Source organism: Schistocerca serialis, chromosome 3 (assembly GCF_023864345.2).
Source record: "Schistocerca serialis cubense isolate TAMUIC-IGC-003099 chromosome 3, iqSchSeri2.2, whole genome shotgun sequence".
NCBI classification, from domain to species: Eukaryota; Metazoa; Arthropoda; class Insecta; order Orthoptera; family Acrididae; genus Schistocerca; species Schistocerca serialis.
The window spans coordinates 73,174,223-73,197,919 of NC_064640.1; the positions used below are offsets into that span (position 1 = coordinate 73,174,223).

The window sequence follows — 23,697 nt, forward strand, 5'->3', positions numbered from 1 at the left end:
ACACTACGGGATGATGATGGCATTGAAACAGAGGATGACACGCGTAAAGCTGAAATACTAAACACCTTTTTCCAAAGCTGTTTCACAGAGGAAGACCGCACTGCAGTTCCTTCTCTAAATCCTCGCACAAACGAAAAAATGGCTGACATCGAAATAAGTGTCCAAGGAATAGAAAAGCAACTGGAATCACTCAACAGAGGAAAGTCCACTGGACCTGATGGGATACCAATTCGATTCTACACAGAGTACGCGAAAGAACTTGCCCCCCTTCTAACAGCCATGTACCGCAAGTCTCTAGAGGAACGGAGGGTTCCAAATGATTGGAAAAGAGCACAGATAGTCCCAGTCTTCAAGAAGGGTCGTCGAGCAGATGCGCAAAACTATAGACCTATATCTCTTACGTCGATCTCTTGTAGAATTTTTAGAACATGTTTTTTGCTCGCGTATCATGTCATTTCTGGAAACCCAGAATCTACTATGTAGGAATCAACATGGATTCCGGAAACAGCGATCGTGTGAGACCCAACTCGCCTTATTTGTTCATGAGACCCAGAAAATATTAGATAAAGGCTCCCAGGTAGATGCTATTTTTCTTGACTTCCGGAAGGCGTTCGATACAGTTCCACACTGTCGCCTGATAAACAAAGTAAGAGCCTACGGAATATCAGACCAGCTGTGTGGCTGGATTGAAGAGTTTTTAGCAAACAGAACACAGCATGTTGTTATCACTGGAGAGACGTCTACAGACGTTAAAGTAACCTCTGGCGTGCCACAGGGGAGTGTTATGGGACCATTGCTTTTCACAATATATATAAATGACTTAGTAGATAGTGTCAGAAGTTCCATGCGGCTTTTCGCGGATGATGCTGTAGTATACAGAGAAGTTGCAGCATTAGAAAATTGTAGCGAAATGCAGGAAGATCTGCAGCGGATAGGCACTTGGTGCAGGGAGTGGCAACTGACCCTTAACATAGACAAATGTAATGTATTGCGAATACATAGAAAGAAGGATCCTTTATTGTATGATTATATGATAGCGGAACAAACACTGGTAGCAGTTACTTCTGTAAAATATCTGGGAGTATGCGTGCGGAACGATTTGAAATGGAATGATCATATAAAATTAATTGTTGGTAAGGCGGGTACCAGGTTGAGATTCATTGGGAGAGTGCTTAGAAAATGTAGTCCATCAAGAAAGATGGTGGCTTACAAAACACTCGTTCGACCTATACTTGAGTATTGCTCATCAGTGTGGGATCCGTACCAGATCGGTCTGACGGAGGAGATAGAGAAGATCCAAAGAAGAGCGGCGCGTTTCGTCACAGGGTTATTTGGTAACCATGATAGCGTTACGGAGATGTTTAATAAACTCAAGTGGCAGACTCTGCAAGAGAGGCGCTCTGCATCGCGGTGTAGCTTGCTCGCCAGGTTTCGAGAGGGTGCGTTTCTGGATGAGGTATCGAATATATTGCTTCCCCCTACTTATACCTCCCGAGGAGATCACGAATGTAAAATTAGAGAGATTAGAGCGCGCACGGAGGCTTTCAGACAGTCGTTCTTCCCGCGAACCATACGCGACTGGAACAGGAAAGGGAGGTAATGACAGTGGCACGTAAAGTGCCCTCCACCACACACCGTTGGGTGGCTTGCGGAGTATCAATGTAGATGTAGATGTAGATGTAGAACCTTACTGTTTTCGTGTTGCCTGTTGCTAGTGACATTTGCTGTAATCAAAGTTAAGTATTGTCAGTTGCTTTCCAGAAATAAAATTACTAATGCTATTTGATGGAATTGTTGTATAGTATTCCAAGAACACTGCATCCCTTAGGCACCCTATTAGTGATACGAGTGATGAGTGGACAAGACCCCACAGATCCTTCCACATGGTAGATTCTATCCCACTTTCAAAGAGTTGATATTACTATTGCTCATAACTCACTTCTTTTTAAAAGTTTTTGGTATTATTTTAGAAACTATTTTTCTATATTCTATCTGCTGTGTAAGGTGGTTTGAGTGATGAAAGTCTATGTTACTATACTTAACAGAGTCTTCAGCAGGTTTGTTAATGATTGCATAACCTGTCCTGGTATAACTAGAATCTGAGACCATGGTATCCATGGTAACTATATTTCTAAGACAGTATGAAGTTAATACATCTACAAGTTCATGTTAGCTATGTTGTTGGAGTTTGTATCAATGTTAAGGTCTCCAACTGTAGTAAGGTTATTGGGACCGCTTTGCCTAATTATGATATTGAAACTATTGGGAAAATCAATTACATCTGCACAAGGTGGTCTGTATATTCCTATTAGCTTTTGTTTTACTACGTTCACTCCATGCCCTTTTAGTTGAATTGCAATACCACTTACTTCTAATATCCAATCTTCACCATATTGCCCAATAAATTTATGTTTCTTAGACAGAATATGTTCGCTCACAAAGATTGCCACACCTCCCACCTTATGCTGTTTCCTACAATAACTGTTCACCATTACATAACTATCTAGTTTATAATAGTTAATTTCATTACATTTTAGGTCATGTTCAATTAATACTAACATTTGTGGCAGATGCTCCTTTACAAATACCTGTAATATACTGAGTTTCTTCCTAAGGTACTGCACATTCAGATGTATCATGCTAAGTGCTGCCTGGGTTTCTCCTCTGTTTATGCATCTGTGGATGTTGATAATGGAACCAAGATTATCTTTGCTGTTGTACTTATCTTATACATGTGTAATTACAGAGTTCACAGGGTTCACTTATACCTAGTTTGCCTGATTAATCACTGCTGCAATGCATATTTTCTCTAAACAAGCTTCAGGAAAATAACCTAGTGCTATTGCTTCCTTATCATTGGTGAATGGGGGACAGAGAACTTTTATTTCATTCACTAATTTTCATTTTCCCTTCCTGTTCATGTGTAGTCCATGCTGGGTGTGTTCATCTCAGTTCGTTTTGCTAACAGCTATTAATTTTACATAGTTTTTGTGCACTGAATTGTGAGTTTCTATTTACCTATTAACACAAAACCACTTTGAAAGGTCATATCATACTACTACATTTGTTAGAATAACATTGGTGTGGTGTATTTGTGGTAATAAATTTCTGTAACTTCTCAGTGCTGATTTGCTTTTATTTCTGTATACATCACTGGCACCGCCTATAATCACAAAGCAGTTGTCTTTGTTGCATTTGTTTGTTTCTATGGTTATGTTGTCTACCACAGAATGAAATGGAGATCCAGGTCTGAGTTTAGCAAATGCTGAATAACCTAAGTTCATATTCTCACGAAGGGAAACAGAGAGGCTTTTTCTGTGGCTATAAGCATAAATTAGGAGTTTTTACATTTTTCGTTTGTTTTTCTTGGCGTTTAAACATTTATGTTTAGAGCTTCATTGGATGTCTTGTTGTGTGTTGTTTTGCCTGTGCTAGTAGTTGCGTCACAGTCTCAATCTTGGGCTGGGTTCTTGGACAGTACAGGAGAAGTTGTGAGACTTGCATTTTCTGCTTGCTTGTGCATTTTCTTCAATAAATCCTGTTTCTGCTGTGATGAATGGATGCTGTTAGCTTCACTCTCATTGGAATTATTGGTGCAAAATTTTCCTTACACATTATTCTTTTCAAGTGAAGGGCTGACTACAGATAACAATGGTTCTATTTAACCTAGGCCACAAAATTCGTTACTTTTCATTATTCATATGAATAAAATGAGCTTCAGATAGCATACCTGGTCTTTGAGACCCCAGGATGAATGTTTCTGTGGTAGAGTACGATAGGCCCAGTCGCTTTCAGACTGGGATCCCTGAAGTAAAGGAGCTGCAAGTGGTACTGATGAAAGCCAGTTTGGTACACCACCTGCCTCTATGAGTAGGACTGAAGCATGTGACTCAGAGCTCAGACGTGAAGCTAGCACACAACCCGCTGTTCCTGCACCCACTGCAGTGACACAAAAGAGTGTGCATATCATACATTAATACACCAATTACCACTCTCTCTCTCTCTCTCTCTCTCTCTCTCTCTCTCTCTCTCTCTATAGCAACCGGAAAAAGATAATTAACAGGTGTGATCAAATAACCCTGCACTAGGAAATTAGAGTTCTGTCTAATTGAAAGGACAAACTGCAGTCAAAAGCTAATACTAGTACTGTAAGGTCCTGGATTGTGGTATCAGTAAAGTAAAATATATTTACTACGCATGTTAAACAAAACACCCAAAGAATAAAACAAAAATGACCTGCAGCATTACATCATGTGAGAAAAACTGTTGTTTTTTTAAGTGAATTTATGGTCTATTTTATAATATATTGGTCTTAAACTAGAAAAATAATACTAACACTTGAAAATCACATTACAGACCATGCAAAAACTCACATTCCAAGTCAATCAGAATTGAATGACTTAATACACTATCTAGGATTAACCAGTTAAAATGCAGAGATGTTAATTCCAAGATTGTTTGTCAGATGAAAACAGCAAGATACTTAAATTCAAATGGAATCACATATTACTTCAGTACTTCATGTTCATGTATTAATTGTGATATAGCCATTGCTTTGGTAGTGAGGTCTACATAAAATCAAAACAATTGACAACTTTTCATCAACAGTTCTTGTAGGTGTTCATTCAAGAGAATTAAAAAAGTATTATCAGAGGATGTAAAACCTTCTTTGGATACTAAATTATGTGAAACAACAGTAATATGTTATACACTGAACGTGCCAGGTACGATAGTTACCCAGGTTTCCTTTTCTTACAGGAAAGTTGTGGTTAGTCATTAAAGTGTGAATTTTAACCAGTTGAGGGTCATCTTCTCAGCTGTGTATAGACAACTAGGGCTCATTACACATTTCACCTAAGCACTTTATATTTCTTTTGTAGGACAAAATTAGCTTCACAACAGCAACTAAGGTAAATATCAAAAGAGAAATTTTCATTGAACCTCACGTGAAGAAGCTGATACACAATGTAGAAGTGTTTCATAGATTCTCAAAAAGAAAATGCAGAGTACAGAATTACCAACAAGTGGTTATGTTTTTCTTGACCTTTTCCATTACGTTATATGGGGAATTTTGATATGTGCAGCTTCTAAGTAAACATTTTCAAATGCTTCATTGTTTTTTTCAATTCAAATCTTTTTGTCTTCTGGTAAACCCTTTCTACATGAGTTTTTTAGTTTATTTCCAACAGCTGTGTTTGACATTAAGTTCTCACTGGAGTGGCCTGAAGACTACAGGGTACCTACAACATCACAATTTTTCCCAGAAAGCGACAGTTCCACAGCTTTATCATTTGTTTATTTTTTTTATCACTGCTGGTTTCATGGTCATTGCCTCATTCTCAAATGTTCCTGTGTAAAAACAATACACAATATACAAATTTTGGCGATTACGTTAAAAGATCTACACTGTCATTAATTTATATGATACATAATAGTACTTTTTTTGATTCAAAGCATAAAATACCGTGTAGGTTACAGATAGCTAAGTAACACATTAAGCAAATAACTATACTTTTCTTAAGAATAAAACTGGTATGATGAACTTGAAGGAATAAGGGTAATAAGCCATATTATCTAAATAAAATGTTGAATCAAAATATGTTGTTACGAGTAGCGCTTATCTCATAGACATCTGTTTGATACAACTGTAAAAACCAGAGACTAAATCTTCTATCTAATAAGGAGAGGCCATGATATTGGGATCACAGATTTACTTCAGAGTTTGTACAGCTTTAGTAGGCCATTAAAGCAACATAATGTGCAAGTAGTAAGGTGCACTACACTGTAAATTTGGTGAAAATCATGAGAGAAGTCTTATATGTCTATTAAGTGGCTTATGTATCTGTGAGTAGGTGCCAGATGTTAGAGTTCATGGTAGCCAAATGATCAGCGTTCAAGCTTCTTAACATGAACGTGTACGAAGTGACAGTTCGACTCCCGCTCAAATTTACTTTTTAATCTGTACTATCAGAAGAAAGGAAAATGTTTCAAAATGTCAACAGGGTGTGTTTTCCCTTAAAAATTCTGAAAACTCCCTGTAAATGTGGGATAACTGCATTCATTCAATGTAGTAGATCCTGTTTCAATTTATGTTTTCCATATCTGTATGACAAATACCATCTTGCAACCTGTGATGTCAAGAGCACATCCAACAAGTAATTATACATTACTCTTGTGGTCTTGCACATTGTGACATACTATATTACTGAATTACATCATTTGCAACATTATTTATTGATGTTTCGATTAGGTTAGATTAGAATCAGTTTTCGTTACACAGACCCAAAAAATGAGATGATGCTCATAAGTGTGGAACATGTCAGAATGTATAACATAAAAACAAAAAACATTTGAATATAATACTTTCTACCCTGATCATTTGTCAGGAGATTATCAAACTAGATGAATAAAATACAGTAAACTGGAACAGCTAATATTTACAGAATTAATACGCCATCAGAATGAAACATTGTTATGCACTATTAATAAATTTATCACACACAAAATACCTAATCTTGCCTGTTGTGACAAAGTGTTATCAAAACTGAAATCTAACAAACATTTTTACTTAAGCTGGCTTAACACTCTCTGTTAAGATATTCATCTATAGAGTAGGAGCAGTTGCCTATCAAAAAGTCTTTCAAACTGGTTGCTGGCAATCTATTGAAAATGTGTGTTCCTGAATATTGGACCCCTTTTTGGACCAAGGTAAGTGATTTTAGGCCTTTATGTAGATTGTCCTAATTCCTAGTATTGATACTATGTATTGAGCTATTGATTGGAAATAAAGACGTATTACTTGCAACAAATTTCATTCAGGAATAAATATACTGAGAAGCAGTGGTTAGAATACAAAGTTCCTTGAACAGGTTTCTACATGGTGTTCTTGAATTTACACCACAAATGATTCTTATTACACACTTTTGCACGCTAAAAACTTTTGCTCGGTTTGATGAGTTACCCCAGGATATGATCCCGTATGACATAATGGAATGAAAGTAAGCAAGCATGTAAATTTTTTTTTATATCTCCCACATCTGACATCATTCTCACTGCAAATACAGACTTATTTAGGTGCTTAAGCAATTCTGTGGTATGCCCTTCCCAAGTGAATTCATTATTGAGATGTAATCCCAGAAATTTAACACTGTCAACCTCTTCAATCTGCATGTCTTCATATGTTATACACATGCTGGAAGGAAATCTCTTACAGGTTATGAACTGCATATAATGGGTCTTTTCAAAGTTTAATGACAGTGAATTAGCTTTAAGCTGTTTATTAGTGTCAGTGAAAATTTAATTTGGAGCCATTTCTAAATCTACACTTGATTTGCTACTTATTGCAATGTTTGTATCATCTGCAAACAAAACAAACTTAGCATCTTGCAGTGTAACAGACGAGAGGACATTAATGTACAAAAGGGAAAAGGAATGGACCCAAGATGGACCCTTGAGGAACACCACATGTAATTAACTCCCAGTCAGATGAAAACTGATTGCTTACTGCACAGGTATTTCGCAATGACACCCTTTGTTTCCCATTAGTTAGTTAAGGCTCAAACCATTTCGCAGCACTGCCAGTGACACTGTAATATTTTGATTTACTTAAGAGAATGGCATGGTTCACACAGTCAAAGGCTTTTCATAGGTCACTAAAAATGCCAGTAGCCTCTAATTTATTATCTAATGAATTAAGTACATTCTCACTGTACATTTAAATAGCTTTCTCTATATCAGAAACCCTAAGAAATCCAAACTGTGACTTTGACAATATGTAATTTACAGTCAGATACTTAAGGAGATACTTGAACACAACCTTTTCAAATATTTTTGAGAAAGCCAGCAAAAGTGAAATTGGTCAACAGTTTGATGGCATCTCTTTATCCCACTTCTTCTAAAGAGGCTTAACTTCAGCATATTTTAGCCAGTCTGGAAATGTTCCACTGATGAGAGATTGCTTACACAAATAACTTAAGATAGAGCACAGTTCTCATGAGCACTCTTTGGTTAACGTTGCTGATATGTTATCATACTCACTAGAATACTTAGATTTGAAGGATTTTATGAAGGAAGCTATTTCTTTGGGACATGTGTCATTTCCAGTTTATTTAAGTTATTTTTCAAGACTGGTCTTAGATATTCCATTGTGTTATTCACCAAACCAGATAACCCCAAGCTGTCAGTAACAGAAATGAAGTACTTGTTTAAGAGGTTTGTAACACTGCATGCACTTGTTACGAAACTCTCTTTTATTTTTGGAGCTATATGTTCCTCTTCCTTTTTGGTCCCACCTATCTGTCTTCACTATATCCCATACAGTTTTTATTTTGTTGCCTGATGTGATTATCTTCTTCTCATAATAAAGCTGCTTTGATTTCTGGATTACTTCTACAATATTTTACAGTATTTTTAGTAATGCATTACAATGCAACATCAGAGCTGTTTCTAGATAGTAGATGCAGTCTTCTTATTGTCCCAAATGATATCTTTATTCTTTGTGTAATCAATGGTATTCATTTTACTTATGTGTGATTTGAATTACCTTTAGAGGAAAACAATTTTCAAAAGTGGAGGTAACTTTAATAATGAATGCTTTGTATTTTCCATTTGAGACAGAAGTATTGTAAACATCTATCGAGTTCAACATTTAACACAAGATGCTGTGTGTCATGATCAGATAGCCCATTCACTATTGGTTTTGTGATATGACTTTTTTCTCTAGATTTTTTGACTTGGGCTTTCCAAGCCTGTCCCTCATCCTTCAAAATTTAATTAAAAAGAGTGAATAGATGAATAACATGAAATTCACTACGACTTCATGAAAATGCACATAGGTATTTTTCCATTATATTGTCTCTTCAATGTCATATAAAGTAGATAATATGACCAGTGATAAAAAATTATAGATTAAAAAATGTGTGTTAGCAGGATTTGTACCGTTGCCTCAATTACGACCCTCTTGGTATGTGCAATCTCTAACCACTTGACCACAATGACATCTTACAGCCCGGAACTTTGCGTAGATACATCAGTTACATAATAGCTGTGTAATACTTATGTTGCAATTTTCTAGGAATTTCCAGAGTAGTGCACCCTATTACTTGTACATTATGTTGTTTTAATGGCCTACTAAAGGCGTACAAAGTTTGAAATAAATCCATGATCCCAACATCATGGCCTCCACTTGTAAGCTTAATATCAAGTATAAGGCAGGACTGTATGGAAAGCAGCATGGTTTAATGCAATTTAAGGCTGTCTAGTTTAACAGCTATTTAAAAAGCCATGATTGCATAATACTAACACTAATTATTCAGAGACGAATGGAAAAACTGGTATAAGCCAACAATGGGGAAGATCAGTTTGTGCTATGGTAAAGTCTAGGAATATGCAACAAAATACTGACTCTTTGACATCTTAGAAGATAGACTGAAGAAATGCAAATCTACACTTAGAGCATTTGTATGTTTATAAAAAGCTTGTGATAATGTTTACTGAAATACACACTTTGGAAATTTGAATGTAGCGGGGATAAAATATAGGGAGTGAAAAGTTATCTACTGTTTATATAGCAATCAGACTGTAGTTATAAGAGTTGAAGGATGTGAAAGGATGGCAGAAGCTGAGAAGGAAGTGAGATAGGGTAGTAACATATCACTGATGTTATTCAGTCTTATACTGAGCAAGCAGAACAGGAAGTCAAAGAGAAATTCAGACACAAAATTAAAGTCCGGGGAGAAGAAACAAAAAGTTTAAGCCTTGCCAGTGACAATGTAGTTCTGTCAAAATTGGAAAAAGACTTGGATGTGTTGTGTAGATGAGTATTATGAGCACTTGTACTGTGTAGTTTTGTTATTGTGTTGTTGGGGTGAAAGGAAGGGAGGGGGTGAAACCTGGTGCTAGCACATAGCCCACTTCTCTTCAATGGCACCCGGAGCTCACTGAGCTCTATGTCCCCAACTGACAGATGGATCATCATCAACAGTGTCACATTCCCTCACTTCGTAAGATACCTCACTTCATGACACCCTGTGAAGAAGTTTAGAATTTAATTGTGGGCAATGATGCAAATATTGGTGATCAGTAACTTTATGCAGCCACCTCTCCTCCCCTTGCCTTCCAAATACTGGTAGTGAAAATTTTGCCACCACGAGGATTCATACCATCTTACCTATGAGCTGAGCATTACTGCATAGGCGTTCTTTAGCTATCTCTGCTATAGAGGTGAGTTTATGTGTCATGTAAAATAGGAAATTATTGTTTTCCAAAGGAACTGGGATTTCTGTGTCTGTTCATAATATGTATAAACAACAGAGCAATACATGATATCAAACGATAAAAAGAGATTTGACACCTGAGGAAAGAGTGTAACTCAGAGCAGCCATCACCAGGCTTACACAATTCATAATATAAAGGGATATGGTTAATAGCAAAGGGGAAAAACTGTAATGTTTGATAGATGCTAAAAATACCATAATTAGTTTTAAAAGCGGAAGGTTGTGTGGGATGAGTTAGAAAGAAATAAATTAAAATTTTGTGACCGAAATATATTATAAATGAACTGAAGGATCAAAACTCTGAGTTATATCACTTTACAAATCTCAGAGAAGTGACAGTGGGCAAACTCACAGTCAATGAAAGATGAGTTGAGAAAAGACTGAGAAACTATCTGTGGCATCTAAAAACCAGTACTGGTATGGGGAATTGTTGGAATGTGGAAGCATGTAATCTGCTAAACAAATTCTGTCCACAAAAATGTACCTTTTGTCTTTACCTCAGCAGAATGTTGTTATGCTTCTTACTGAAATATTTTTCTGAATATTTTTAAAAAAACTGAGAGTAATGTAGCTTGTCTCAGCATTTGTGGATCATGTGTATGAAAATTACTACATTAAAATGCCTGTTAGTAGCCACACTGTTCATTTGCAAGTTGCTTCAAGGTGACATAACATCTCTGCTAAATTTGGGAAACAAAGCAATCATGAAATTTAAACTATCACATCTCAAGTGATCATTTAAGAATACATTCTGTAATAAACCACAAAAGAAAATTCCATAAGATTCTTTTACTATCAAGTAGCCATGATAGGCACTGTGGAGGTTTTCAGCCAGACTATGTGAACAAAACAGTGTGTACAGTTAAATTACGTGATTTATAATGTAGAGGAAGAGTCAAAAGGCTCAGTAAAACATAACTGTGTCATAATATTAAGGGGCAAAAACAGAAAAAGAGTAATAGAAGAGAATCTATATATTTCAACAATGCACTTACCAATTTGTTCTGAAAAACTATACACACAGAAGTTATCAATACAGTACTTTTCTCTTTTTACATTTATTATTTTTATTTTATTTATTTATTTTTTGTGAGAGCTTACAGAAGAAAGTTTAAGGTTTAGCACACTGTGGACAAAGAGGTCACAAGAAATGAAACAAAATCCCCTTTTTAGAGGAAGCATCCCAGCATACCTTAAGCATTTTAAAGAAGCCACAGAAAACCTAAATATGAATGAGGATTTGAAATGTCATATTCCAAAATGCAAGATCAGTGTCTTACAGCCAGCTGTACCATCTTGCTCACTGTGGATAATGTAGTGGTTGAACAAAAAATTAAGCTTCACCATAGGAAAAACAACCAAAAAGAATATAATAAACTTCAAAAAGCACCCAAGGTAAGCAATGCTATATTTTTCCAGTTGTCCACCATAATGTTCAGTCTATAAGAAATAAAGTACAATGACCATAAGATAATTTGTTGGTTTGCATTACGGCAAATTCATGTAGAGGGTCTGAAATAATATATACAGCTTTTAAGTCATGCAGCCTACGATGCAATTGTTCCAGAATCACGATGAGAGGTGTTACATCATGCATATATATCATGAAACGAATTGTGCATAAAGCTAGAAACTGCATTATTTCATTAACTGAAGAAATACAGTTGTTAACTATAATTATTGTAATAATCAAGCAATACATGAAATCAATTCAAGTAACACAAATGTGGCTTCATTCATAAGCCTGTGAACAACAATGGAAATAAGCATGACTCCACATGTAACAAGACAAAAGAATCATACAGAAGGTGCAACATAAGTGATACACAGAAGAGCTGATGTCAGTGGTAAAAACATAGTGAGAAAGAGTCAGCACTGCTCTACAAATATACAGACGCAAGTCACTGGGAGAGAACATGGCAGAGACCGTGCCACGTGCACACTTCCTACAGGTGGCCTCTAGTGGCTGGCCCTCACTGACACAGTTGGTGGTTGATTTAAGTACACATGCACAGTGACACTACACTCAGTGCACTCACACTTGAGCACACTAGTAGCAGGATGCAGCACACCTCTAAATCATCCGAAGAGGGCACCCTGAAACACATATGAATAGTGGCCACAGCCAACAATGGCACACACTGGAGAATGTAAGGAAACTGGGAAAATACATGCACAACCAAGGGGCATTAGGAATTCGAGAAAGGACTGGGAAAGTCTGCATGAATTCATTCCCATGGCTGGTGTGGAGCATCTACATCTACATCTACATCCATACTCTGCAAGCCACCTGACGGTGTGTGGCGGAGGGTACCCTGAGTACCTCTATCGGTTCTCCCTTCTATTCCAGTCTCGTATTGTTCGTGGAAAGAAGGACTGTCGGTATGCTTCTGTGTGGGCTCTAATCTCTCTGATTTTATCCCCATGGTCTCTTCGTGAGATATAAGTAGGAGGGAGCAATATACTGCTTGACTTTTCGGTGAAGGTATGTTCTTGAAAGTTTAACAAAAGCCCGTACTGAGCTACTGAGCATCTCTCCTGCAGAGTCTTCCACTGGAGTTTATCTATCATCTCCGTAACACTTTCGCGATTACTAAATGATCCTGTAACCAAGCGCACAGGGGTACAGCGACATCCTGGGAGCTGCCTGTTCTCAGGAACACTGCTCACAACCTTATGCTGTAACATGGTGAGAATGACTACTCTGGGAGAGAGGTTTGCATGGACATCAACAAAACACCATTGAAAGCGTAGAGGAAATACCATAAGTCTGAGTTCTGACCCAGTGGTTTATCTGGCCATTTGAATAAACCAAACATCATGGCAACAAACTGGGTCAGTGGCAACAGTAGCTGCTATTCATGCACTAATAATTGGGAAACCCTTCACTGCAACTTGTATTTCAGTATCATGATGGAAGGAAAGCAATTCTTCATGATCAAAGTTGGGATCAGGAACCCCAGGAAGGCAGAACAAGGCATCCACATTGACATAGCAAGACAAGAACAGTGCCCATTGTTGGAGTTGGTGTGCTGCTTTGTCAGGCAAGGAAGTGTGAGGATTGAACAAGGAAACCAAGAGTATATGGTCAGTAATAAGGTGAAACTTGGAGCCATACAAAAATCATGAAATTTCTGTACAGCGTAGACTATGGCAAGAGTCTCTTTTGCCACCTGAGAGTAACGCTGCTGGGCCAGAGTGAGAGATTTATAGGCAAAAGTAACAAGTCATTCAGAGCCATCAGCATATTGGTGTGCTAGGACAGTGCTGAGGCTGTATTGTGAGGCATCAGTTGCCAAAACTATGAGCTGATCCACAGAGAACATAGCTAAACAAGGGGTTGAGAGTAGTCTGGCTTTCAACATTTGAAAAGCACACTCATAATCCTGGCTCCAGCGAAAAGGTACATTATTACATAACAAGGCATGCAACAGGTGGGCCAATGTGGCTGCCTATGGCAGGAATTCATGGTAGTCAGCTATCTTTTCTAGGAAGGCCTGAAACTCCATCATGGATGAGGGACGGGAAATAGATGTAGCAGAGGAGATGAGATCTGGCAGAGGGCGAATCCCATCCCGTGAGACCTTGAACAACAAACAAACATAGGTGGTTGAAAAAACTGACATTTTGTGAGGTTACAGTGCAAGACTGCAGACTGTAAGACAAAAAACAAAGTCCACAATTTTTTTAAGTGATCAGTGGACAAGGAGCCCATGGCAATAGTATTATCCAGATAATTAATGCAACCCATGGCAGGTATAGTCAGTTGCTCAAAAAAATCACTGTAAAATAGCATCAATGTTAGCCACATAAGAAGAAGACACAAAAATATTGATAGAGACCAAAAGGAGCTCAATTCAATTCAGTTTGTTGTTACAAATTTTAGACCAGTTATCTGGAAACTCTAAACAAGTTGTACATGTTCATTAATCATGGTGACATACAATGTTTTATATTGTGTATGTAATAGTAAATCATTTTAACAGCAGCCATTAGGAATATTGATGTAGAAGTAAAACAGAACATTTGAAAAATAAGATTCAGTTAAAAAATAACATAAAATAAAGGGAATTAACCCAAGCTCGAAGTGACAATACCAGAGAACGAAAGTTGCTACTCACCATATAGCGGAGATGCTGAGTCGTGATAGGCACAACAAAAAGATTCACACAATTATAGCTTTCGGCTACTAAGGCCTTTGTCAGCAGTAGACACATATACACACATGCACACACACGCACACACACACACTCATGCAAACACAACTTGCACACATGTCTGCAGTGTCAGAGAGCTGAAACCACACTGCGAGCAGCAGCACCTGTGCATGATGGGAGTGGTGACTGGGTGGGGGTAAGGAGGAGGCTGTGGTGGGGAGGGGGAGGGATAGTATGGTGGGAGTGGCGGACAGTGAAGTGTTGCAGTTTAGACGGAGGGCAGGAGAGAAGGTGCAGAGGGGGGAGGGGATAAATATCAGAAAGGAGAGGAATAAAAAGAAGAAATAAAAAGAAATATAAAGACTGGGTGTGGCGGTGAAATGACGGCTGTGAAGTGCTGGAATGGGAACAGGGAGGGGGCTGGATGGGTGAGGACAGTGACTAATGAAGGTTGAGGCCAGAAGGGTTACGGGAATGTAGGATGTATTGCAGGGAAAGTTACCACCTGCACAATTCAGAAAAGCTGGTGTTGGGGGGAAGGATCCATATGGCACAGGTTGTGAAGCAGTCACTGAGATGAGGGATGTCATGTTTGGCAGCATGTTGAGCAACAAGGTGGTCCACTTGTTTTTTGGCCACAGTTTGTCAGCAGCCATTCACACGGACAGACAGCTTGTTGGCTGTCATGCCTATATAGAATGCAGCATAGTGGTTGCAGCTTAGCTTGTAAATCACATGACTGGTTTCACAGGTAGCCCTGCCTTTGATGGGATAGGTGATGTTAGTGACTGGACTGGAGTAGGTGGTGGTAGGAGGATGTATGGGACAGGTCTTGCATCTAGGTCTATTACAGGGGTACGAGCCATGAGATAAGGGACTGGGAGCAGGGGTTGTGTAAGGATGGACAAGTATATTGTGTAGGTTCGGTGGATGGTGGAATACCATGGTAAGAGGGGTGGGAAGGATAGAAGGATAGTGGGCAGGACATTTCTCATTTTGGGGCATGATGAGAGGTAATCAAAACCCCAGCGGAAAATGTAATTCAGTTGCTCCAGTCCTGGATGGTACTGAGTTACGAGGGAAATGCCCCTCTGTAGCCGGGCTGTGGGATTTTGGGAGGTGGTGGGAGACTGGAAAGATAAGGCACAGGAGATTTGTTTTTGTACAAAGATGGGAGGATAATTACAGTCAGAGAAGGCTTTGGTGAGACTCTCGGTATATTTTGAGAGAGACTGCTCATCATTGCAGATGTGATGATCACGGGTGGCTAGGCTGTATGGAAGGGACTTCTTGATATGGAATGGGTGGCAGCTGTCGAAGTGGAGGTATTGTTGGTGGTTAGTAGCTTTGATATGGATGGAGGTACTGATGTAGCTATCTCTGAGGTGAAAGTCAACATCTTGGAAGGTGTCTTGGTGGGTTGAGTAGGACCAGGTGAAGCAAATGGAGGAAAAGTTGAGGTTCTGTGGGAATGTGAATAAGGTGTCCTCACCTTCAATCTAGATAGCAAAGATGTCATCAAGTCAATAACTTCCATCTTACATTACTAGATATGTTACTGGCAGCCTCAGAAGAAGTCCAGGTTTGCCGACTATCTACAACTATATCTACTTCTAATCCTATTGTTGCTACACTATTCTACATCACCCACACTGGTATGTGCATTGTGAATGTCTCAGCAATCCTCATGAGGAAATGCTTCCTTGTGACTTGTTGACTTTATTTTGATATTCAGAGTGTCAACTTGATCTTATAGACTGGAAGTTAGCAGTTGCCTTTTAGATGTCCAATAAGCTATCATATTAACTTTATTCCACAAATTTGGTCACTTACAATTGCTGGCAGATCACAGTCTAATTGTCTGCAGTCTCTTTCTAACTAAAAAAAAATGGGCATCTGAGAACGACCTGATCAGCAAAACCTTCCTCTCCACATTCACAGGTTGGTGTGTTAGTACATCCCACTGAATGCAGATGTTTGGGATATGGCCCATGGTGCACCACACCTTGAGTATGGGCAATGTTGCACAGTTTGAACCTGTCCCTGATGCTTGGGAATATGCTGTAAATACATCTTGCAGTGCTCCTGGTGTCCCAGTCAGACTGCCATTAATCAAATGTTCAGGATCGTAAATGTCTTTTATCAGTAAAATGCATTCCTCTGATCTCATATACACAATCATATTGCTAATGCCATTAGCAATTCAGCACTGCCTTGTAATGTACCAAAGTATCCATCAGACATACCCAAGGATCACAAGTAAATCCTCTACAGGTGGCATGTGAAAGGTGCTGGTGAGCCTCAGAAGTATGCTCCACTGAATTCTTCACAGTATTGTTTTGTAGTTGCCTAGTCTAAGGCGATGCACCCAGACACTTGCAGCAAAGCCCACAATGGCACTGAAGATAGCTTGGTGATATGACCGCACCACATGCAACACTAATTTATGGTCAGCAGTACCAGCACAGGAAATCTTATGCATAACTTTGGCTGCATTCTGAGTAAATAATTGTATGTGTTCTAGAAAGTTTCTTTTCTCATCTAGAAGAATGTCTAAATATGTGTAAACAGTGCTGCATTTTGCAGGTATTTTCAAGCCTTGGGGAAGGATTTCTGACAAGAGAAAGTCTTCCCTTCAGAAGTATGTATGTGGTTTTATGAACAGCTATAGTAAACTTGTTGCTATTGTGCCAATGCTGCATTTGAGGAAGCACATCATTTGCGTTTTCCTCAAGTATCAAACTGGAGTCTGCAGACACAACTACTAAGATGTCATCTGCATATGTGACAACACCTTCAGTAGCATCCCAGTCTAACAGATGTAATAGGTGCACAATACTAAGACCGCATAACAGTGGCCTTGAGGACAGTCCTTGGTAACCTTTCTGATTACCACATTGTGTCCTGTAGGCCATTGGATGCTATGTCCACTACAATAATCTACAAAGCTCTTATACAGACATTTGGGGACCCTGAGAGATCTCAAAGGCATACGAACACTGCTGGCCACCGAAGACTGTCAATCATGAGTACAACTGCATACTTTGCTGTCAAATTTTCTACAATTCAAAAGCAGTATTAACTGCACCATCTATAGACTTCCCTTTTCTGCTACCAGTTACACAGTAGATGTTCCTTAATGAAATTTTTACCCTGCAGCAGGGTGTGTCCTGTTATGAAACTTGCCGACAGATTAAAACTGTGTGCTAGACCAAGACTTGAACTCGGGACCGAGTTGAAGTCTCAGTCTAGCATACAGTTTTTATCTGCCAGGAAGTTCCAGATCAGTGCACATTTAATTGTAGAGTGAAAATTTGATTATGGAAACATCCCCCAGGCTGTGGCAAAGCCATGTCTCTGCGATACCCTTTCTTCCAGGAGTGCTAGTTCTGAAAGTTTCGCAGGAGAGTTTCTGTGAAGTTTAGAAGGTAGGAGATGAGGTACTGGCAGAAGTAAAGGTGCGAGGATGGGTCATGAGTCATGCTTGGGTAGAGCACTTTCCCACAAAAGGCAAAGTTCCTGCGTTTGAGCTGTGACGAAGTAAGCTGGGATATTTTTTACTTCCCCTCTTGTTTTGCCATCTGCCTCCTCAAAATTCATTTTTTCACTTTTAACTAATTACCATTGAAATACGTGAGTATAATCTGCATTTTCATAAAAGAGAAAGGTTGGCCCTCAGTTTTAAAGATTACAACAGCAGGTCTAATTTTGTGCTTAGTTTTATGTATGTAATAGATTTTTAAATTTATTTTGACTATTACTAGTTAGTATCTTTTGTTATAGGATGAAATTAGTAATTATTTCATAACTTAAATTCTATTGCTGACTTATAAACAAATATAAATTCTGTACTAATTGTTAACATTTGGAGGAACAACTAGTAGTATTCTTAAAGGATCTATTTGGCTCCATTCGAAAACATGTTAGCAAAGCCAGCTCTATTATTGTGGTGATATCAAAGGGCCCGGTTTTTGGTCACAAGACACTCAGTCCATAGCCAAGTTTCAGACAAGAATCCCGTATAGGTTAGATCAACAACAATGCATCAACTTAACTGTGAAATAAGTGTTACAGCAATAGTCCATGTGTTAAAACAATGACAGTGTCCGTTCAATTTATTTGAAAAACTGTGAAATGTGTGGTTAGGTTTTTACTGCTCGTAGATGTTCAACAGTAAACTATTGTAGCAGTATGTAGATGTTTGCCTGCAACCTATTAATGAGACTTATCGAAAGTTAAATAATAGAGCACTGGCCATATAACTGTGTATTTTTGGGGGGTTGTGAAGAGTGATAGTAAAGAACTATGAAATGCAAATATGCACCTGTTGGCTACATCATTTAAAGTAGTCACTGCTCTACTTCCACCACCACTTTTTCAGCCAGTGTATCAATTCAGTACGTCAACAATGAGGACAATGAACAAAGAAATAAAGCAGATGAATGTCACTTATGATGCCCCGGGTGAGGACTATTGTAATTGGGCACAATAGTTTAAAACTTGCAAACTTTGAACAGTGAACTCGAGTGGTTTACAGTACAGTTTTAATGAAGGAGACGCAACAGCCAATCAGCACATGAGTTCCATGGCCACAGTAGGACAGCTGTCAGTCAGCAAATGGGTTCTATTAAAGCAGCCACTGAGTACAGGAGCAACCAATCAGCATGCAGGTGGACACAGAGGTAAACAAGACACCTCACCGAGAGAATTACAACTTCCAGCAGATGACAAATTGAGATGACAACTGAAGCAGCAGCAGAGCAGCAGGAGGTGAGTGAATAAGAATAAGGTAATTTCATAGCAAAAACCATTTTACATTAAGTGATACATAATGAGTGGCCTTAACAAACGAGACAGTGTGACTGAGAACAAAGTTGTAGATGTTAAGTTTTTAAATGAACAGAAAGACCTAAGTGGGACTAATTCTGTAAACGATAGTGGTTATAAAGCAGACATAAGTATAACTTTGAATGATGGGGACAAAAGTCCTATTCTAGATTAAATGATAAAAGCATCATCTACATTGTGTGGTGATGTGAGCAAAATGGATGAAAACAGTACTGAAGTGGATGAGATCGTTAAGGTTAAAGAGGAGGAATCTAGTAGCAAAAGTAAGCAACGGCAAAAGTTTGTGGCAGATGGAAAAGTGGAAGTGGAGTTAAGGCAAATTATGAGTAGTTTGAGTAGTATGTGTATGAAAGAAGACATTGTAAGGTGGAAAATAGTATGAAAGAAGACATTAGTAGGGTGGAAAGTAGTATGAAAGAAGACATTAGTAGTATGAAAAAGAAAACTGATAGCATTAGAACTGACATGGTTAACTAAAAGTATGAACTGAGGAAAGAAATTTAAAAGGAGATTAAGGTAGTCAGCTCTAATGTTTCAGAATTAAATAACATGGTTGAGGTGGTAGCTAAAGATTGTGATTAAAAGGTAAAGACAGTACTACATCACACTAATGAGAAATTAACATTGATGAGTAGTAAATGTGTAGAAGAGAGAAAGAAGCTTTGTGATGCCTATAGTAGGAGGGTGGAGGTTTCTGAAAAACAGTGTAAGGACAAAGTTAAAGCTGCCAGGAAATTTTGTGCTGAAAACAGGGTTAAACTTGAGAACCAAATCAATCAGATTAAAAATTATTTTGAAACGGAGGTAGAAACCAAGTGTGCCGTAGTGGTGGAGGAGAAACTAGTAAAAATAAATAAAAATGTAGATTCAAAATTGCCTGAAATGAATAACAAGATGGAAGAGGTGCAAAATAAAAAGCGTAGAGCATGTAGTGTCCCAAACAGTCCTTCATTTGTTAGCTGTAAAAAATTTAATAATTTTGAACCGTATGGGGAAGTGCATCCACTGGATTTCATTAGAGAATTTAATGATTTGCCTGAAACATGAAATGACAAAGAGAAAATGTCATTTGTGAGAGGTTTTTTGAAAGGGGATGCTTATGGATGAGCAGTTTAGGTAGCTAATGGTTGTACTTTGTGGCATAGCTTTGAGAAAGCATTTTTAGATGAATATTGGTCCAAAGAGAAGCAGCAGAGAATTTTGAGTGAATTTTGGGGAGGAGAGAGATTTGACTCTAGGAAGGGTACTGTGAAAGGTCTCTCAGCTTTGGATAAACAAACTGAAATATTTGCACAAAGAGCTAGGTAGTGAATCAATAATTTTGAGTTTGGAAACTAAGTTGCCTCAGAAAGTTAGAGAATTGCTTGTACCTGCCTCTAGGGGTAATATTAGTGATTTATTGAGTTATGTTGATAAAGCGGAGAGGGTGATGCCCTCAGTGAAAGATCATAGGAGGATCGTAACAGAGTCTTGGCCTAGCATGCAGTTGTAATCTGCCAGAGAGTTTCAGATGTTCTTTAACATTGGCCAAGACATTTAATAAACAAATAGATCTCTACTAAAAGGAGTATTCAAAACCAGAACTTGCTGACACTCTTTGTCCACAGGAACCTCTAGATATGCTCCAGACAAATCAACTTTAGAAAAGTACTGGCCATCCGATATTTTTGCCAACAGCTCCTCCTGGCGTTCAAGAGGATGCATATCGACAACCAACTGCATGTGACAGTAGCACCAAAGTCACCACAGAAGCAAAGTTTTGCTGACAGCTTCCAAACTACAACCAGCAGAGGTGACCATTCTTTAGCCATAACAAGTTGTACCACCCCTAGAGATTGAATTCTGTCAAATTTTGCTTTCACTTGATCTTTCGGGGTGACAAGTATAGGATGTTCACAACAAAAACAAGACCAAGCTATGGATTTCAAAAGCATATGAGCAGAAAAATTCATATCACACCCTATACCTCCCAAAAATGAGTCCAAAAACTCCTCACACAGTGTTTCCAATTAAGAATATGGTACCTGATTGGACACAAGGTGAACTGTGTTGGTGATAGAAATTCCAAATGAATAAAATGTATCCATTCCACACAAGTTCTCAATACCAGCATCAGCAACCACCAAAAATGTAATGGAACAAACCATTGATCTGTAAGAGGTAGATGCTGTAAATTCTCCCAAAAGTGAAATATTCTGACCAATTTCCATGTAACCAGTGGGAACAGTGGTTAGCCTAAACTCACATAGGTTTGAGAATTCGATAATGTCACTGTAGCTTCTGTGTTGATCTGTAGCTGGAGCACTTGGCAAAAAACAATTAACTCAATAAACAAGTTGGGAGAATTCCCATGTCAAACTATTTACATCAATGTCCATATGCTGAGCAACCTTCAGCAAATGACACACGAAGGTGATGTGGTCAGTATTTTGGGAATCATTACAAGTATCCCATCACTTAGGGCATGCCAAACATTCATGATGGACAAAACAAAAAGTTCAAGATGTAAACAGAGAACACTAATGGTGGTACTGTGGTAGTTACAGCTGCTTGAGCCAGGTTTGGTCTACTAGGCACTGGGCCTGCATGTTTACCACAGCCACTGTTGCTTCCTTCTGCAAGCTATATGTCGTCCTAGTGGGCACGTCTTGTGACACTACTACCACATTGCCCCATGCTTCAATTTGATCACATGCTGCCCAATAAACTTCAAAAGATTGTGCTAGTTGCAAAACTTCTGCCACTGGGGCTTCTCACAGAGTAAAGCCTTGTGACATACTTCCTTGTCTGGAGTCACACAGATAATTGTGTCGGATCATTATGGGTATCACTAACAAATTGACACTTATGGCTAAGACCGTGAAGTTCAACTGCCCAGGCCCTGTGTGGCTGGGCTGGTTTCTTGTGGCATTGGTAGGGTTCAACTTGTGCCACTATTGCGTGCATCTGTTCGTAATGGTAGTTGGACAATAAACTGCACACTTGACCAAAAGTAAGAGGTGCACGTTCTTACAAAGGGGCAACATGAAAGATATGCAGGTGGATAGATGAGTGGAATGGTACCCTGTCTGTTAATGGAAGCTGACAAAGTAGTCACTGTCAAAGTAAGCTGTTCAATCAGGGCCAATAGCATGGCATCTATAATGACTAAACTTGATGAAGCCTCACTTAAAACTGCACATGTGGAAACCATACCATCCTCATTGGCAATTGTGTAACAACCAAGTAATACATAAAACTAATCCAAGTAACACAAAGATGGCTTTATTCATAAACCTCCAGACCATAATGGAAACTGATTTCTTACTAGTAATGGTACAGGGTACCCTCCACCATGCACCTTATGGTGGTTTGTGGAGTATCGATGTTGTTGTTGTGGTCTTCAGTCCTGAGACTGGTTTGATGCAGCTCTACATGCTACTCTATCCTGTGCAAGCTCCTTCATCTCCCAGTACCTACTGCAACCTACATCCTTCTGAATCCGCTTCGTGTATTCGTCTCTTGGTCTCCCTCTACAATTTTTACCCTCCACGCTGCCCTCCAATGCTAAATTTGTGATCCCTTGATGCCTCAGGACATGTCCTACCAACCGATCCCTTCTTCTAGTCAAGTTGTGCCACAAAATCCTCTTCTCCCCAATCCTGTTCAATACCTCCTCATTAGTTAGGTGATCTACCCACCTAATCTTCAACATTCTTCTGTAGCACCACATTTCGAAAGGTTCTATTCTCTTCTTGTCCAAACTATTTATTGTCCATGTTTCACTTCCATACAAATACTTTCAGAAATGACTTCCTGACAGTTAAATCTATACTCGATGTTAACAAATTTCTCTTCTTCAGAAACACTTTCCTTGCCATTGCCAGTCTACATTTTATATCCACTCTACTTCGACCATCATCAGTTATTTTGCTCGCCAAATAGCAAAACTCCTTTACTACTTTAAGTGTCTCATTTCCTAATCTAATTCCTTCAGCATCACCCGACTTAATTCGACTATATTCCATTATCCTCATTTTGCTTTTGTTGATGTTCATCTTATATCCTCCTTTCAAGACACTGTCCATTCGGTTCAACTGCTCTTCCAAGTCCTTTGCTGTCTCTGACAGAATTACAATGTCGTCGGCGAACCTTAAAGTTTTTATTTCTTCTCCATGGATTTTAATACCTACTCCAAATTTTTCTTTTGTTTCCTTTACTGCTTGCTCAATATACAGATTGAATAACATTGGGGAGAGGCTACAATCCTGTCTCACTCCCTTCCCAACCACTGCTTCCCTTTCATGCCCCTCGACTCTTATAACTGCCATCTGGTTTCTGTACAAATTCTAAATAGCCTTTTGCTCCCTGTATTTTACCCCTGCCACCTTTAGAATTTGAAAGAGAGTATCCCAGTCAACATTGTCAAAAGCTTTCTC

The 23,697-nt window shown here is 38.7% G+C and overlaps 1 protein-coding gene across 3 annotated transcripts in view; it reads right to left on the reverse strand.

The window, feature by feature from the left end:
- The window catches only part of LOC126469731 (neither inactivation nor afterpotential protein G-like), a 240,592-nt gene that overhangs the window by 208,969 nt on the left and 7,926 nt on the right, over nt 1-23,697 (reverse strand). For all 3 annotated transcript variants that reach the window (XM_050096932.1, XM_050096931.1, XM_050096930.1), the window contains exon 3: nt 3,731-3,939. In XM_050096932.1, the coding sequence (XP_049952889.1) occupies nt 3,731-3,939 (209 nt within the window). The remainder of the gene's footprint in view (nt 1-3,730; nt 3,940-23,697) is intronic.